This window comes from Dendrobates tinctorius, unplaced genomic scaffold (genome assembly GCF_039654945.1).
Source record: "Dendrobates tinctorius isolate UK_male_01 unplaced genomic scaffold, ASM3965494v1 ptg000134l, whole genome shotgun sequence".
In the NCBI taxonomy this organism is placed as follows: Eukaryota; Metazoa; Chordata; class Amphibia; order Anura; family Dendrobatidae; genus Dendrobates; species Dendrobates tinctorius.
The window spans coordinates 11,553,360-11,568,993 of NW_027361802.1; the positions used below are offsets into that span (position 1 = coordinate 11,553,360).

General features: G+C 42.8%; 1 protein-coding gene across 1 annotated transcript in view; it reads right to left on the minus strand.

The window, feature by feature from the left end:
• Positions 1-15,634, minus strand: part of TRPM3 (transient receptor potential cation channel subfamily M member 3) — a 710,253-nt gene that overhangs the window by 165,274 nt on the left and 529,345 nt on the right. Inside the window, exon 18 of the mRNA XM_073543729.1 lies at positions 3,193-3,330. Within this exon, the coding sequence (XP_073399830.1) occupies positions 3,193-3,330 (138 nt within the window). The remainder of the gene's footprint in view (positions 1-3,192; positions 3,331-15,634) is intronic.

The following is a 15,634-nucleotide window of genomic DNA, read 5'->3' on the forward strand; positions in this document are numbered from 1 at the left end:
AAACATCATTGAAAATCTGTGGTTAGACTTCAAAATAGCAGTACATGCAAGACGACCCAGGAATATCACAAAACTGGAAGAATTTTCCAAGGAAGAATGGATGAAAATTCCTTAAACAAGAATTGAAAGACTCATTTTTGGCTACAAAATGTGTTTTTTACAAGCTGTGATACTTGCAAAAGGGGGTGCTAGTAGGTACTAAACATTGGCCCATTTTCCTTTTTGCAATTTTTAAAATGTAAAAGATGAAAATAAATGTATATTTTTTGTCTAAAATACAAAGGAAATGTGTCATCTTTAACTTTAGGCCTTTTAGAGATCATTTCATCTTCAATTAGCTTCACAATAACAGTAATTTTGATCGGGGTGCCCAAACTTTTACATGCCGCTGTAAGGCATGGGCTAACCTTACATAACACAACCACAACATAGAATGTCACATTATCAATTTGACATAGTATAATAACATCACTTGGGTAACCAGGTCGTATCTCCACTGCAAAAAAAAGGTCATTCTACAATATATAAACCAAAAAAGGATATGAAAGTGCAGGATAAAACCATAGAGGTCATGTAAAGTTTAAAGGGAACCTGTCACCCCCCAGGGTGTTTTTAAGTAAAAGCGCCACCTTCAGCAGCACCAAGACTGCACTATGTGAATGTGGCTCTTCCATTTCTGACCCCTAGTAAAGCTGAAATATCAACTTTTATAAATAGCTCCTCATACCTGTAAAGTGTCCCATAGGTATGGTGTGTCCCCCTGTTTCAGCCGCCTACCATCTGTCCATCATGCCTGTCCAGTATCTCGGCGCCGCCCACCATCTGTCCATCATGATGCCCCTGTGCGCCGCCACCTCCTCCTGTTTTGAATGCCGGCGCCTGCGCTGTGACAAGAGTTCTCGGGCATGCGCAGTGCGCGCTGCCCGAGAACCGACATCAGGCTATCGCGCCTGCGTGTTGCAGAGGCCCCAGCCCCGCAGTGTGAATACATCATAACACACGCGCGATCTGGGGGCCTCAGGGCCCATCGGACCGGACCGACCTCGTTTTCATCGCCCGCCAAAAGCAGGTGACAGATTCCCTTTAATGTGCTTCTGATTATGTGATCACCTGAACCAAATCTTATTTAACAAAGGAAAGTTAAAAAAACTCTGCCGTGGTCTTCAAAATCCTCTTCCAAAAGGACAAGCTGGATGGCCAAACAAGTGCTAGGAATAGCCCAAAATTAATTTGAATGAAAAAAATAACTTTTAACCATGTCAAAGGAGTTGAAAAGAAAAGTCTTGAGTGAGGAAAAAAAGGGCTCAATTCTGGCTTTACTAGCAGAGGGATACAGTGAGCGTCATGTTGCCTCCATCCTTAAAATTTCAAAGATGATAGTCCATTACAACAAGGTCAAGCAGCAGACATTGGGGACAATAAAGCTACAGACCGGCAGAGGGCAAAAGCGACTCTCCACTGACTGGGATGACCATCATCTTATTCGAATGTCACTCAGCAATTGCACGATGACATCCAGTGACCTACCAAAGGAATCGAAAATGGCAGCTGGGGTGAAGTGCATGGCAAGAATAGTTCGCAACAGGCTCATAGAGGCAGGGCTCAAATCATGTAAAGCTAGAAAAAAGCCTTTCATCAATGAGAAGCAAAGGAGAGCCAGGCTGAAGTTTGCCCAAGACCATAAGGATTGGACCATTGAAGACTTGGAGTAAATTAATCTTATCTGATGAGTCTAATATTCAGCTTTGCCTAACACCTGGTCGTCTAATGGCTAGACGGGGAACTGGAGAGGTGTACAAGCCACAGTGTCTTGCACCCACTTTGAAATTTGGTGGTAGATCCGCGATGATCCTGGGATGCTTCAGCTGGGATTGGGCAGGTTAATCTTTGCGAAGGATGTATGAATCAAGCAAGGTTATCCTTGAAAAACACTTGCGTTCTTCTGCTCAGGCAATGTTCCCCAACTCTGAGGACTGGTTTTTACAGTAGGACAATGCCTCATGCCACACAGCAGGTCATAGAATCATAGAATCATAGAATCATAGATTCATAGGTCAATCAATGAGTGGATGAAGGAGCACCACATCAAGACCCTGTCATGGCCAGCCCAATGTCCAGACCTGAACCCCATTGAACACCTCTGGAATGTAATCAAGAGGATGATGAATAGTCACAAGCCATCAAACAAAGAAGAACTGCTTAAATTTTTGTGCCAGGAGTGGCATAAGGTCACCGAAAAGCAGTGTGACAGACTGGTGGAAAGCATGCCAAGACGCATGAAAGCTGTGAATAGCAATCATGGTTATTCCACCAAATATTGAACTCTTCATTTGCTGAAAATAAATACAACATTTTTAGCTTTAAAGTTCGGAGACATGTTGTCAATAGTTTATAGAATAAAACAGCAATGTACATTTTACTCAAAAAACATACCTATAAAAAGAAAAATCAGAGAAACTGAAAACTTTGCAGTGGTCTCTTAATTTTTGCCAGAGCTGTATACTTATCTCTTAAACTATGTTTCTGTCTGAAACACCATAAAGTTTAATAGCTACTGGTGGGTCCCTGGCGGCTTCTCCCTGCCCACTGCTGCCTTAGAGTGACAGGTCTTTCCCTGTGTGCATGTATAGGGAGAGAACAATCACTCATGGAGAGCAGGCTGAGAAAAGCCTCCAGAGACCCGCCTCTCCAACTAGTCTCCTGTACAGCTTGGCCCGTAGCTATTAAACTATGCTTTTCTCTGAAACATTGCAGCGTCAAACATATATGGAAGAAATCATGCAACCAGCGCCGTTTACATACAGCCCGTATCAGCTGTAAGGTTCCCTTTAAGTGCATTTGGACCAGAAAACTGGTCTTATGTAATATATACGTCTGTCCCTACTTGAAATTAGAGCAGTATTGTCACGAGACGCTAAACAATAAATTATTGGAATCATCAAAGATCTTAAGAATGGGGTCCCATGTTCTCTGGCAGTAAACAGTATATAGAGCGGTACACCACAGATCCGTCCACTGCCTGGTGGCTGCTGCCTACTGAAGGGAGTTTACACTACAGTGGATGCAACTGTGGTTCCGCTCCGTATACTACTTACGTCTGACTGGGGTGAAAATAGATGATCAGTGGGGGTGCCAGGCGCCATCAATATAAAAGTAGTTGACAATCATTTTAATAATAGTAAAGTCACTTACTGTATAGAACCAGAATTTAACAATAGGTGCATTGTAGAATTCATAAATTTTTCTCCCCAATGGTATGAGCCGATGCCGCGGATGCTCATCATCTTCTTTCTTTCTGGCTGTATCACCGTTGCCTCTTGTCAGCATTGCCTATAAATAGTGAAACAATATTATCTGGTAGGAAAATAGTTAACAAAAATCTTCCTTTTACGTTTGTGTTTTAAATAACTTATTCATTGTTATATCTAAAGATTTATTAAAAACATGTATTACCCATGTGAAAACGTAATTGCCCTCCTGAAAATGATAACTGTTTGTTCATTTCACTTACTTAATTTCCACGGCGCCTTAAAAACATCATCAATGACTATCACCATTGGGAATCAAAATCTAAATTCTATTTTAACCCCTTAGTGATGGAGCTAATGTTGACCTTAGTGACCAGGCCACATTTTTTAAATCTGACCACTGTCAGTTTATGTGGCAATACCTCTGGAACGCTTCAACGAATCCCACTGATTCTTAGAATGTTTTTTCGTGACATATTCTACTTCATGTTAGTGGTAAATTTTGGTTGATATGATTTGCGTATATTTATGAAAATATCAAACATTTGACAAAAGATTTGAAAATGTCAAAATTTTCAAACTTTAAATTATTATGCTCTTAAATCAGTTATTTCACATAAAATAATGAATAAATAACATTTTCCCATGTCTACTTTACATCAGCATCATTTTTTAAACATAATTTTTTTGGTTAGGAAGTTAGAAGGGTTCAAAGTTGATCAGCAATTTCTCAATTTTCCAGTAAAATTAACAAAACCATTTTTTAGGAGCCACATTTAAAGTGACTTTAAGTAGTCTATATGAAAGGAAATACCCCAAAGTGATAACATTATAAAAACTGCAGTGCTCAAAGTACTCAAAACCATATTCAAGAAGTTTATTAACCCTTCAAGTTCTTCACATGAACTTTTTAACTTTTTTTTCACAAAAATTTAGCTTCAGCCCCAAATTTTTTACTTCACAAGGGAAACAGGAGAAATTAGACCTCAAAATGTGCTGTGCAATTTCTCCTGAGTATGTTGATATGTGATGGAAAATTACTATTTTGGCACACGGCAGGATTTGGAAGGGAAGCAGCACCGTTTGACTTTTTGAACACAAAAATTGCTGGAATAGAGAGAGGACTCCATTTTTACATTTGGAGACCCACTGATGTAACTAAAGAGTGGAAATCCCCCACAATTGACCCCATTTTTGAAGCTACACCCCTCAAGGATTTTATCCAGGGGTATAAAGAGGATCTTTAACCCAAAGGTACTGCACAGAATTTGATAACATTAGGTCATCATATTAAATATGTCTTCATTATTTCTTATATTTAGGGACTCTATTGCGACGGGGTCTGTTCCACAGGACTTGGGCATAGCAAATGTGGTACCAATACTCAAAAAGGGCTCTAAAAGTGAACCTGGACATTAAAGGCCAGTAAGCCCTGTTTCACACTGCAGTTTTCTGGCATCAGTCACAATCAGTCATTAGCAGAAAAAAACAGATCTGACGGATTTGCCTGGCGGATCCATTTTTTCCCCCATAGACTTGTATTAGTGACGGACTGTGATGGATGGCCTTCCGTTTCGTCCGTTGTACAACGGATCCATCGGAAAATAGCTGTCTGTCGACCGAAAAAACGTCCCTAGGAACTTTTTTGTCTCACTCAAAAAGGCGGACAGTGACGGATCCTTCGCCGTCCGTTGTCAGCTAGAATGGACACCTATGGGCGGCGGATCCGTCGCTGTCCGTGAAAAAATGGATCCGTCATCGGATTCCGTTTTTTCACTTCTTTTCCTTTAATTTAACCCCAAAAGCCTTTCTGGCACCAAAAAATCTCTCTCTCTCTCTCATCGTGTTCCTTTAAATTCCAAAGTCTGCAGTTTCAATGGATCCGTCAAAACATGGATGAAAAAAAACAGATGCAACTGATTAAATGGATCCGTTTTTTCAGCGGATCTGCTAGATGGATCAGGCGAAAAACTGATCAGTTGCATCCGTTTTTTACTAATTTTGACGGATACGTTATTCCATCAAAATGGCGGATTTTGACTGACGCCAGAAAACTAAAGTGTGAAACAGGTCTAAGTCTAACCTTTATTGTTGGTAAAATATTTGAAGGGTTTCTGAGGGATGCTATTCTGGATTGTCTCAATGAGTATAACTGTTTAACTGAAACTGACCTAATCAGTTTTTATGAAGAGGTAAGCTGTAGACTGGACCAAGGTGAGTCATTGGACATGGTATATCTTGATTTTTCCAAAGCGTTTGATACTGTGCCACACAAGAGGTTGGTACACAAAATGAGAATGCTAGGTCTAGGGGAAAATGCGTGTAAATGGGTAAGTATCTGGCTTAGTGATAGAAAGCAGAGGGTAGTTATAAATGATATATTCTCTAACTGGGTTGCTGTGACCAGTGGGTTACCACAGGGTCGGTGTTGGGACCTATTCTCTTCAACATATTTATTAACAATCTGGTAGAAGGTTTACACAGTAAAATATTGATATTTGCAGATGATACAACTCTATGTAAAGCAGTCAATGCAAGAGAAGATAGTATTCTGCTACAGATGGATCTGGATAAGTTGGAAACTTGGGCTGAGAGGCAGCAGATGTGGTTTAACAATGATAAATGTAAGGTTATACACGTGGGAAGAAGAAATCAATATCACCATTACACACTGAATGGGAAACCACTGGGTAAATCTGACATGGAGAAGGACTTGGGGATCCTAGTTAATGATAAACTTACCTGGAGCAGCCAGTGCCAGGCAGCAGCTGCCAAGGCAAACAGGATCACGGGATGCATTAAAAGAGGTCTGGATACACATAATGAGAGCATTATACTGTCTCTATACAAATCCCTGGTTAGACCGTACATGGAGTACTGTGTACAGTTTTGGGCACCAGTGCTCAGGAAGGATGTAATGAAACTACAGCAAGTACAAAGGAGGGCAACAAAATTAATAAAGGGTATGGGGGAACTACAATACCCAGAGAGATTAGCAAAATTAGGATTATTTAGTCTAGAAAAAAGATGACTGAGGGATGATCTAATAACCATGTATAAGTATATAAGAGGACAATACAAATATCTCTCCGAGGATCTGTTTATACCAAGGAATGTGATGGTCACAAGGGGGCATTCTCTGCGTCTGGAGGAGAGAAGATTTTTCCAACCAACATAGAAGAGGATTGTTCTTGGATAGTCGCCTCAGAAAGACCTTTTTGAATCAGGGCTACCAACCAAGAACAATTCAAAACCAAATTACAAGAGCCACCAGAATGTCAAGGAATCATCTGCTACGTTACAAAGCTAAAGAAGAAAATAATTGGGTGCCTCTAGTAGTCACCTACAATCCAAATCCGGAAGTGCTAAGGGGAGCTGCACGGAAATTACAACCTTTACTACAAAAAGATGCCTGATTGCAAACCATTTTTCCAGACCCCCCCACTACTGTGTTTTAGGCAGCCCCCAAATCTAAGAAGCATCATTGTCAGAAGCTCCAAGTCCTCTCCAACATCTGCAGGAACATTTTCTTGCAACCAGAAAAAATGTAAAACCTGTCCATTGATAATGACCATGGACAAGATAAAGATCCTCAATTCACATCAGGTACTTTCAGCTGCATCACATCTAATGTAGTGTATTTAAATATTTGTACTAAATGTCCAACTGGGGGTCTGTATGTGGGGGAGACCGGGCAAAAACTGAGAACAAGGATGAATTCTCATCGCCACACAATAAGAGAAGAAAGAATAGATCTACCTGTGGCAAAACATTTTTGTATGCCTGATCACAGCACTACAGACATGAAATTACTTGTTTTGAAAGAAAAATAGAGAGTCCTCAGTGTTTGATACCTTTTAATGGCTAACTGAAAAGATGACGTGAAGCAGAACGTTTGCAATTTTTTATGTGTTTTGGATGGAAACTGTCCCATTTAAGGTATGTTGGACGGTCGATTGGCTTCTGATACAGGGATGTCTCTATGTCTTTACGTCTTTTTACATCAATTAAGGAATTTGCTCTTCAGACCTTCTGAGGTCATCACAACACAGAACTAGACCTCATCAGAGGGCAATAAAACTTTCAAGGTCATTATCTATGAACTGCTCCAATATTTATGTTTAAACCTCTCCTATAATGACAATTCTGCTTCACATCACTTGTCTTTTCTATTGCATTATTTCTGTGCTGTCTTGTGTATAAATATGTGATTCTTCAGATGTTGCATTAGTCTAGCCTGATGAAGAGACCTGAGTAGTCTCGAAAGCTTGCAATTTGTTATGATCTTTTCAGTTAGCCATTAAAAGGTATCAACCACTCAGGACTCTCAATTTTAAATATTCTTCTATCTACTGGCTAACACGGTACAAAGATATATTGTTTTGAAAGGTAATTTCAAATCTCAGATAGACAGAAGAGTCTAGGAGTATAAAATCAAGACGACCTTTGAGGCGCTCAGAGCAGGAATGAGTATGTCGCATGGATTTATGTCTTTTTACATCAGTTAAGGAATTTGCTCTTAAGACATTGTGGCAGCATCACAACACAGAACCAGACCCTAATCAGAGGACAAAAAAACATTCACACTCCTTATCTATGAACTGTTCCAATATTTATAGCCAAAACTGTCTATCACTCTCCCATAATGATAGTTCTGCTTTACATCACTTTTGCTTATCTACTGCATTATTTCTGTGCTGTGCGATTCTTCAGATTTTATATTAGTCAATGCATGATGAAGAGAGCTGAGTAGTCTCGAAAGCTTGCAATTTGTTACCATCTTTTCAGTTAGCCATTAAAAGTATAGTTGAGCGTCTTTGGTCGGATCGGGTTTCATGAAACAAAATTTGATTAGGATGAAACTGGTCCGACTAGGGCCAAAAAAGTTAGAGTTTCGTCCGAAACCCAACCCCAATGCAAGTCAATGGGGAATAAAAGTCGGCATTGAGTGGATGAATGCCATCCGCTCAATGCCGAGTTTTATTTCCCATTGACTGAGGACACTCACTTCTGAATATTTTTGAGGTCATCCAGGTATTTTTTTGGGACATTCGAGATACGTCTTTGTGTTCTTTTTGGTTGGCTGTGTTTTTCACTTTGCTATTCTCCAGCTGATGCAAATGAGGCCTGAAGTTCTTTAGCTATTCGTTTGGGTTCTTTTGTGACCACATGTAGTCGATGACGTTGTGCTCTTAGTGAATTCTGGTAGGTTGGTCATACCTGTGAAAATGTATTACTGTTCTCTACTTTTTCTCTCACTGTACGTCAAGAGGTCAAGCAGTAGTTTTGTTACCAGAATGGTAGATTTCAATTACTTGGTTAGACATTTGTATATCAATCTCTTTAGAATATGCTGCATTTTGAGACCTTCTACCCAGCTTCACATTGTCAGTCAGGTTCTATTTAACTAATGTATCGATTTAAGATCTGGCAGTAGTTATGGTTGCGTGTCACTGTGAAATTGAACCAAATTGTTCATTAAAATTGGTTAAGTGGTTGATTTAGTAGCTAATGGGCAATTATTTCTTCACATCGAGCCAGGTAGAATTGCACAGTTTTTTTCATTCAGTAAATAAAATCCTCATTTAAAAAAAGAGACATTTTGTGTTTGCTTGGCTTATCTTTATCTAATATTAAAGTGAAGGAGCTATGATAAAATGACCTATTGTTTCAATCAGATTTTTATATTAAAACTTTTGTTTCAATTTTCCATTTCTGTATCTGTGTAAAAAAAACCAAACCAAAATCTTGCAATTTTCAGACTGGCCTTTAAGCCTTATATTAGAGCCACACTTCCTGCTCCATTCTGAGGAATTTTCAGCAGAGTCCTTATAATCACAGACAGGATTACAATGAAAGGTTCCATCTTTATATACAGTAGATAACACAGGATCCATCATTCACAATAAGTGATGTCAGCACTGCTCTCCTCTGCCTTCTTTTACAATGATGTTTGCCCAGATTAGACAAGCTCAGATTAGACGCTGAGAAGGCTTCTATATAAAAGTTAAGGGCTGAATCAGTTTATTGCTGCTTATGTTCAGGTGGCTAATGGGAAGAAATCTTAAAGCATAATTTTACTTTTTGGCAATTTTTCAGTGTAAGTTATCATGTCTGTGTACATGTTTAATGTGGCACTGGGCGTTACCCGTGGACGAGGTACTTGTCTTCCATGCCCTGGTCATGCTACAGGAAAACGCAGTCCCTGAGTGTGTGTGATGCTGTTGTGAATGCTACGGACACCTTCAGATTCAGCTCTGCCATGTTTGACATGGCGGCGCACCCCTATAACACCATTACTGACAGTCCAGTTGGCATACAAAGGATAGCAGGAAGTACACTTTCTGTTCTCTTCTGCACAACACAGAGGCATATTCTTGGTGGTTACTGACGGCATCTCAGCACTTGTTATGACCGTTACTGTAGATTTACAGGATAAGCAAGGGACCTCCAGAACACCAGGGTAGCGCCACCCAGGTCAATGTGTTTCGCTGTGACTAGTACACTCCAACTAAACTTCCTGGGAACAGATGTTAGAAAGATTCTCTTACTGTCTTCTTCCTATGCATGCCCAAACTAGCTGAGACCATCTCACTAACCACAGATTCCAAGGTCTGTCAAGCGCTACAGACCATTTCCATTTCCACCAGTCTCTTAGTGACTTTCCTAATATTTTCTTGCTGTAAGTCTCCCGACTCGCCTGTTTAAGGGAGAACAATGCCGCTACTGAAGCTCTACTGCGGAAACATGCTTCCTTTTCCACTGATTCCTTCCCAAACACACCCAATGATGATTCTCTTCCTCTCTGAGGGTGTCCTCTCTTGTCTCTTCTCTGACTCTCCTCTGGCCACCGACCAACCCTTTCCTGTGATGAACTTCCTCCTAGTTGCTTGAACCACCCCCCAGCCTGGAGCTCCATCTGGCACTGTCGAAATGCAGCTCAAACCAGAACAACATAGTCTGTTCAACATGGCACAAGTCTCTGCCAACAGAAGAGCTGTTTTTATGTCTCCTCACTGAACGGGGTATTTATATTCTGTATGAACATGCAGTATGTCCTGTTCCAGCAAGAGTCATAAAGGAGTTACATGGGAAACAGTGGCCTCCTGTGGCTGGTGGTTAGTACTGCGGGCAACTAGTGTTCTCAACGTCCATACAGTACAATGCCAAATACTTTGCTATTGAAACAGAACGGAAGCTGTAAACCGAATGTTAGTGTAATACAAACAGTTAGTGGTGGGTGACCATCAGCGGCATATTCCCCATCACCTCAAGCATGCATAATGTAACTATTTCTAGCAATTATATGATTTGTATTCTGTATTCTTCACCAATTTTCCCCTATATACTGTAGGTTCTATCTCTAATTTTCAGATCTATCTGGGCAGGAAGGAGGTTAGCTGCAATGATACCTCTCATGGACGGTACACACACAGTGGGGAAAAAAAGTATTTAGTCAGCCTCCAATTGTGCAAGTTCTCCCACTTATAAAGATGAGAGAGGCCTGTAATTGACATCATAGGCAGATCACAACTATGAGAGTCAAAATGAGTAAACAAATCCAGAAAATCACCTTGTCTGATTTGGCAAGATTTATTTAGCAAATAATACTGCCGCCATCTTGTCACAGTAGAGGTGTTGGCTTCTCTTCTCCAGTCAGTCAAGTTCAATTCAGTAGTCAAGTCCGATGTTGTCACAAAGTTGGTAGTAGGTAAATCCGGTATTTCTTGCACAATTTCTTCTTCAGTTACAACAACTACTTGCTCTTTCTCCCAGTCATCTTCCGGGGGCACAGCAGTCGCACACACATCTTCATCATAATTTCTTTCAGCGGGTTCTCCGCATTGTGAGGTAGTCGCATACTGGCGACTATGCCAAGTGTAAGGGAGGGACAGGACTGTAGTCGTGACCTGAATTACTGCAACATCTATGTCCAGTCCTTCCCCTACAGAAAACTGTACTCTTCTCTTCGGCGTACCTGCATCTTTAAATTCAGCTTCCTCTGGGCACTTCCCAGGCGATGACGGTCCCTCTTCCAAGCGACCCCCAGCAATGGGGACACAGTCCAAGTTAACTTTAACATTTTCTTTACTGAATACTTCAAGCGTTACATCCACAGTTGGTACATCGTGACATTTACTTGTTTCCTCATCTTTCCCTTTCTGGCTGTCACTTGTGTACAGTACATGCCCGGATCGAACCGTCCTAGACTGCTCTCCAGTTTTTTCCTGGCCTGACTGGCCTGACCTCGCCATAATGACAATTCTTTCTGCCTGTTTCGCCCCAGACTCAAAATCATCAGTCACCAGGTTTGGTTGCCTCTGGTAAAGCATCCTGCCCATCTGTACTGATCTCGTCGAAGCTCCAACTTCCTTCATCTCCTCAGTCCAACCGACTCCTGCCCTAAAAGCATCTGTCCAGGTGATAGGTCGCCACATCTTTCCTATCCTGTTCTGGCCCACTGCTATGACACACAGTGGCTGTGGGTAATGTGGGCTGCAGCACTGCAGCACTTTAGTGTTACTTGGCTGCCAAGCTATCCATGCCTATAGCCCATGTGGACACTAGGGCACCCTGGCCCCGTCTGACTTAACTTTCTAAAAACTTCTCTCTACTACCCGGCAGCTCCTCCTACAATTAACCCTCTATAAACATCCTATCAGCTATACCTATACGGCCCACTAGTATGCCTACACTAGTATGCCCCCATCTAGTGGCCCACAACAGAACTACACTTACCCTATGTATAACAACTATCTACCAAAGTGTCCTCCTCTTAGGTCCCCCAAAAAGGATGCACTGACTTACCCTGAACTGTAAATAAATATCAATGCACATTACTTTACAATATATACAGTATATCACTTAGAAACGCAGCCTCAAGAGCATGGTAACACATATACAAATGTGGCAGTACCAGTAAAGTGAGCTGTAATACATCATATGTAGCAGAACTGCAAGCATTCAACATATACATTATCAGTATTAGCAATATGTAAACATTAACAAATCACCGGCAATTAGAGGAAGGGAAGCAAGAAGGACATTATATCTCACCCCCTTACAATGCTTTGCAATAACCAAAGGAAAATTTGCTGCCACCACTAAATTTTTATTACAGACCATTTCGACACCTGTTAGTAGTAATGTTGAGCCTCATAAGCCTTCAGGGGAGTATTTTATAGAGCAAGAGTAATTAAGCTATTAAATTTTATATATTCAATCCAACAATTAGGCACTGCTTATAAATATATACAAGAGATTTTACAAAAGAGACAAGACAATACAGTATAAACAGTCATAGAAAAAATTAAAGGGTTAAACAAAAGAAAGTTACTAGTTACGATGACCTCATATGGGGCTGGTAAATAAGATGAAGGATCAGGTACCAAAAATTATAAGATCCCCGTGTGATGAACGGGCAGGCCGCTGCCACCAAATTGTGACGGACAGCGGACCCTGTGCCACCAATAGGTCACGATCCCACCACTGACACGGGTTTGTCAGCGGACAGAGGGACGTGACGCATTGCCGGCACACGGCTATCACAGGCACAGTGGGGGCTTATCTTAGTTATCCCACCACTGGCACCATGTGGCAAAGCACAGCAAGCTAATCTTGCTCTAACAATTTATTTCAGGGGGGTATTTTGGTTGCCCCACCACTGCTAACAACCTTCCAAGAACTGCGGGGATTTATGTATATCCCGCTTTCTCAGTTCCACTTTGGAACTCGCAGCTCTCCGGCGCCCCCCTTACCCTCAGGTCAGTCAGGGAACTGCACCTAGGATAATTAGTCGCCGGACGGGCTGCTTGTTGTGCATGGGCAATTAGACTACTGCGGTAAGGGAATTATCAATGCTGTGGCCTCAACCACTCATTCAGCAATATAAGACCCTTCTGTACTGCCAGCTAGCCTCACCAGCCATGCACACCACGCTGCCACCAGCCACGCTTTACTTAATCAAAGAGTTAATTAAGAGGGTCCGCGGCAAACCCCTGAAATTAGTAGCGATTATCTAAAAAAGGCGCATAGTTCGTTTCTTAGAGCATGGAGACAGAACTAATAGATTTTATCATTTATTCCCAAAAGAATGCGGGCAGTGATTACATAGATAAAAGTTGCTATAAAGTTGAGACATTACATATGTACAATACAAATATAACATAAAGGGGATTAAAAAGACAGAAAGTAACACTCACATGTGCTTAGTCGGTATCAGGCAGACCATGTGGCTGGGGAGAGAAGGCGGAGCCACACGTCTCCACTCATCTGGGTTCTGGTCGGCACGGACGCTGTAGCTCCCACTGACTCATTGTAAGGGAGGGTGCCTTATAGCCCAGGGTCTGTGACATTACGAAAGGGGCAGTCTGCAGAAGTTCATCCCCCCTTTCTCCAAGTTGCCAATGAACTAAAAAACTTATGATAACCATATCTCAATGAGGGAAGCTCGTATCAACACACTGAGGGCCTCATAGGCTGTAGTTCATCGAATGTAATAAAGCAACATCAGACATGCCATACTTAGGACACTCCGTTTGGGAGCAATCCATATCTCAAGTTCTGGCGGTGATAGAACTTTGCAAGAGCCACCGTAGGGAAGCCGGGTCCGCGCAGATCACAGAAATGTCCATTTCATTTTTCTGTCGTGATCGGAGCCCATGCTAGCCTATTTTAATATCTCTCATAGTTTTATTACAGACACATGTCCCAGAAAACAAAGGACTTCTTTAGCTTAACTAACTAACATTCCTTTCTGTGGAGATAGGCCAAATGCTATAGGGGAAGTGTCCTATTACCAGTGCGGACACAGGCTGTTAAGGAGAGGGAAGGAGGGAAGCTGTAGGAGCTGACAGGCTGAATTTCTCATCAGAGTGAAGTGGGAGATTTCTAGAAGGTTCTAGAAACATCATACTTTATAGACATTTTACATTACACCTCCCCCTTTTAGAGGGCGCTACGGAGGCATTACCTCTCGGTAATCGGCCATGCGCACCTCAGCGGGTTTGCCCCGGCGGGACAACCCATCGACATTTCCATGTTTGCTGCCCTTTTTGTGTTGTACTGTAAAGTCGTACCTTCCATTGGTTCCAGACACTGTGAGCAACCAGCTCAGAGGGTTGTGATCGGTAACCACCGTGAAGGTGCGCCCGTACAGGTAGGGCTGCAAATGTTGCAGTGCCCACACCATGGCCAGACACTCCTTCTCGATGCCACTTCCCTCAGCAAAAGTTTCCAGCTCAGGTACAACACGGGGTGCTCCTGGTTCCCCGAGTCGACCTGGCTGAGCACCGCACCGAGGCCAAACTCGCTGGCGTCGGTCTGTACCAGAAACGGGCGACTGCTGTTGACTGCTCTCAACACTGGAGAGTTGCACAGGGCTGCTTTCAAAGCTTGGAAGGCCGCCTCAGAGTCATCTGTCCAGTTGACTGTTTGGGGTAGCCTCTGCTTGGTGAGGTCAGTCAAGGGTTTTGCAAGGGCGCTATAGTCCTGCATGAACTGCCTATAGAAGGACTTCACCTGTTTCTTGGCTCTGGGGGTGGGCCAGGACACAATTGCGTCCACTTTGCCAACCGCTCAAGCAGATCCTCGATGCGCGGCATCGGGTGGGCATCAGAGGTTGTGATGGCGTTGAGCCCCCTTTAGTCCACGCAGAACCGGGTGGTTCGATCCTTTTTAGGCACGAGGACTACAGGTGAGGCCCACGCGCTTTTTGACCATCGAATCATCCCCAGCCTTAACATCTCCTCGATCTCTTGGCGCATGACTTGTTGCACCGCCTCAGAGATCTGATAAGGTGTTCGCCGTAGTGGGGCGTGATTTCCGGTGTCCACCTCATGAACCGCTAACTCCATCCTCCCAGGTCGGTTGGTGAACACTGCCTGGAAGGGATCCAGGGTTTCCACCAACTGCGACCGCTGGGATACGGTTAGCAAACCACTTATCTCCATGTCCTCATTGGACCCATTGGCCTTGACTTGGGCCAGCATGCCCAGGAGGGGATTTTCCTCCCCATCCTCGGGCAGGTTGCAGACCGGTAGGATGCAAGCTTCACGCTCGTGGTGCGCCTTCAGCATGTTGACGTGAAAGGCCTTGCGCCTACCCCGAGCATAGTCAAGCGTGACCACATAGGTGACCGGGTTGAGCTTTTGGTGGACGATGTATGGGCCTTCCCAGGCTGCCTGAAGCTTATCCGTTGGTACGGGGACCAGCACTCACACCTTTTGACCCACCTGTTAGGTCCGCTCCTGGGTGTTCTGGTCGTACCAGTGCTTCTGGTCAGCCTGAGCCTGCTGTCACGGAAGCGCATGACATAATCCACGATGGACACTTCTGTGGGGTTTGGCTCATCTTCCCAGGATTCTCTTATCAACCCAAGGGGTCCC